General features: G+C 47.0%; 1 protein-coding gene across 1 annotated transcript; it reads left to right on the top strand.

Moving 5' to 3' along the window:
• Positions 1–690: 690 nt before the first annotated feature.
• On the top strand, positions 691–1,800 carry LOC109953991 (kelch-like protein 40b; the record flags this gene model as incomplete). Its single annotated transcript, XM_020589425.1, has 1 exon — positions 691–1,800. A coding segment is annotated over exon 1 (1,110 nt), but the record flags the coding sequence as incomplete, so codon positions are not given.
• Positions 1,801–1,849: the final 49 nt, after the last annotated feature.

Here is a 1,849-nt window from a genome sequence, read left to right as displayed (position 1 = left end):
TTTGTTAATGCGGGCTTGCATTTGGGTCCTACAAGGAGCACACCCCTGACATCTTTAGTGACAAAACATTGCTGAAGGAGTGAAGAACACTGGCTCAGTGTTTTAGCTGCAATTAAATAACATCTCTCATAGCAAAATCCAGCCCAACACAAGATGACCTCTTGTGTCCAATTGCAGAAAAATAACCAGAGATCAATAAAATCACAGGGGATGTGTAGAAGGGAGGAAACTACATTAGAGTTAACAACATTCAGTATTAATAATATGCAAATATAGTAATATGTCTAAAACATGGAGTAACACTTGCTATGATGACTCAGCCACAGAAACCCCAGGGGGCAGCCTCCTACCACAGAGACCCCATGACTCAGGTCACACATTTCTCTGGAAGCAATGTGCCAGCTGTCTGAGAGTGGGTGGATGCTCCTAGTGAGTGGCTAGGTTTGTAGATGGGAATGGGAGATTGAAGCGGGGATATAGCATTTCATAGTTTCACAATGAGCACCCAGTCTATAAATAACTTCCCAGTTGGAGCTCAGCTGAAGGGTCAGGACAGCTGAGAGAGATCCCCCTGCCTCCTGTGGTCATTTGGCGTGGACTAACGGTAGACTGACTGCTAAAGAGAAGAGCCATTTTTTGTTGGATTTGCAGACACAGAAAGGCTCTTGAAACTGCCTCTGACCAGAAACGATGGCTCTACCTATAAACCCCACGGACGAGCCCAGGATATACCAGCAGACTCTGCTCCAGGACGGCCTGTGTGACCTGTTAGAGAACGAAAAGCTTGTTGATTGTGTGCTGAAGATCAAAGACAAAGAGTTCCCCTGCCACCGGCTTGTCCTGTGTGCCTGCAGCTCGTACTTTCGCTCTATCTTTCTGTCGGACCTAGAGGAAAGCAAAAAGGGAGAGATTGTCCTGGAGGATGTGGAGCCTGGTGTCATGGGGCTGGTCCTCAAATATCTGTACACTTCTAAAATCCATGTCACAGAGCAGAATGTCCAGGACATCTTTGCTGTGGCTAACATGTATCAAATACCTTCAATTTTCACTGTATGTGTCTCTTTCCTGCAAAAGCGCCTAAGCCTCAGCAACTGCCTAGCTATCTTCAGACTTGGCCTGATGCTGGACTGTCCCAGGTTGGCTATCTCTGCCCGAAACTATGCCTGTGAACGCTTCCAGTTCATCTCCAGGGATGAGGATTTCTACCAGTTGCTCCCAAGTGAGCTAGCAGCTATCTTAGCAAATGACAACCTGAATGTAGAGACAGAGGAAGCAGTGTTTGAGACTTTGATGAACTGGGTGTCTAGAGACACCGAGAGCAGAGAAAAAGAGCTGCCAGGTTTGCTGGACTGTGTTCGTTTGCGTCTGGTCTCTGAGGATTACCTGAAAGAAAAAGTAGAGAAGCACAAATTGATCTGTTCAAATCCCGAGTTGCAGCAGAAGCTCCAGCTGGTTCGGGATGCTCACGCTGGGAAAATGCCGGAAGTTAAGAAAAGCAAGGAGGTGGCTGGTGGAGCAGGAAAAGATGGAGAGAGTGAGGAGGAAGGTCTTCTCCCAGGCATCCTGAATGACAACCTGAGATTTGGCATGTTTATGAGGGACTTGCTATTGATGGTGAATGACAAGAGCACTGTGGCTTATGATCCGTCGGGAAACGAATGCTTTGTAGCATCACTTTCCACACAGATTCCCAAGAACCATGCCGGCCTGGTCACCAAGGAGAACCAGATCTTTGTGGCAGGAGGATTATTCTATGATGAACAGAACAAGGAAGATCCACTCTGCTCATACTTCCTGCAGGTAGGAGAGGCTCTAAAGTTTTAAAAGAAGAAACCAACTGCATCTCTGC

This window comes from Monopterus albus, unplaced genomic scaffold (genome assembly GCF_001952655.1).
Source record: "Monopterus albus unplaced genomic scaffold, M_albus_1.0 scaffold2441.1, whole genome shotgun sequence".
Classification (NCBI taxonomy): domain Eukaryota; kingdom Metazoa; phylum Chordata; class Actinopteri; order Synbranchiformes; family Synbranchidae; genus Monopterus; species Monopterus albus.
Note: the sequence above shows the minus strand (reverse complement) of the source record. Positions and strands in the feature narration are given on the sequence as shown.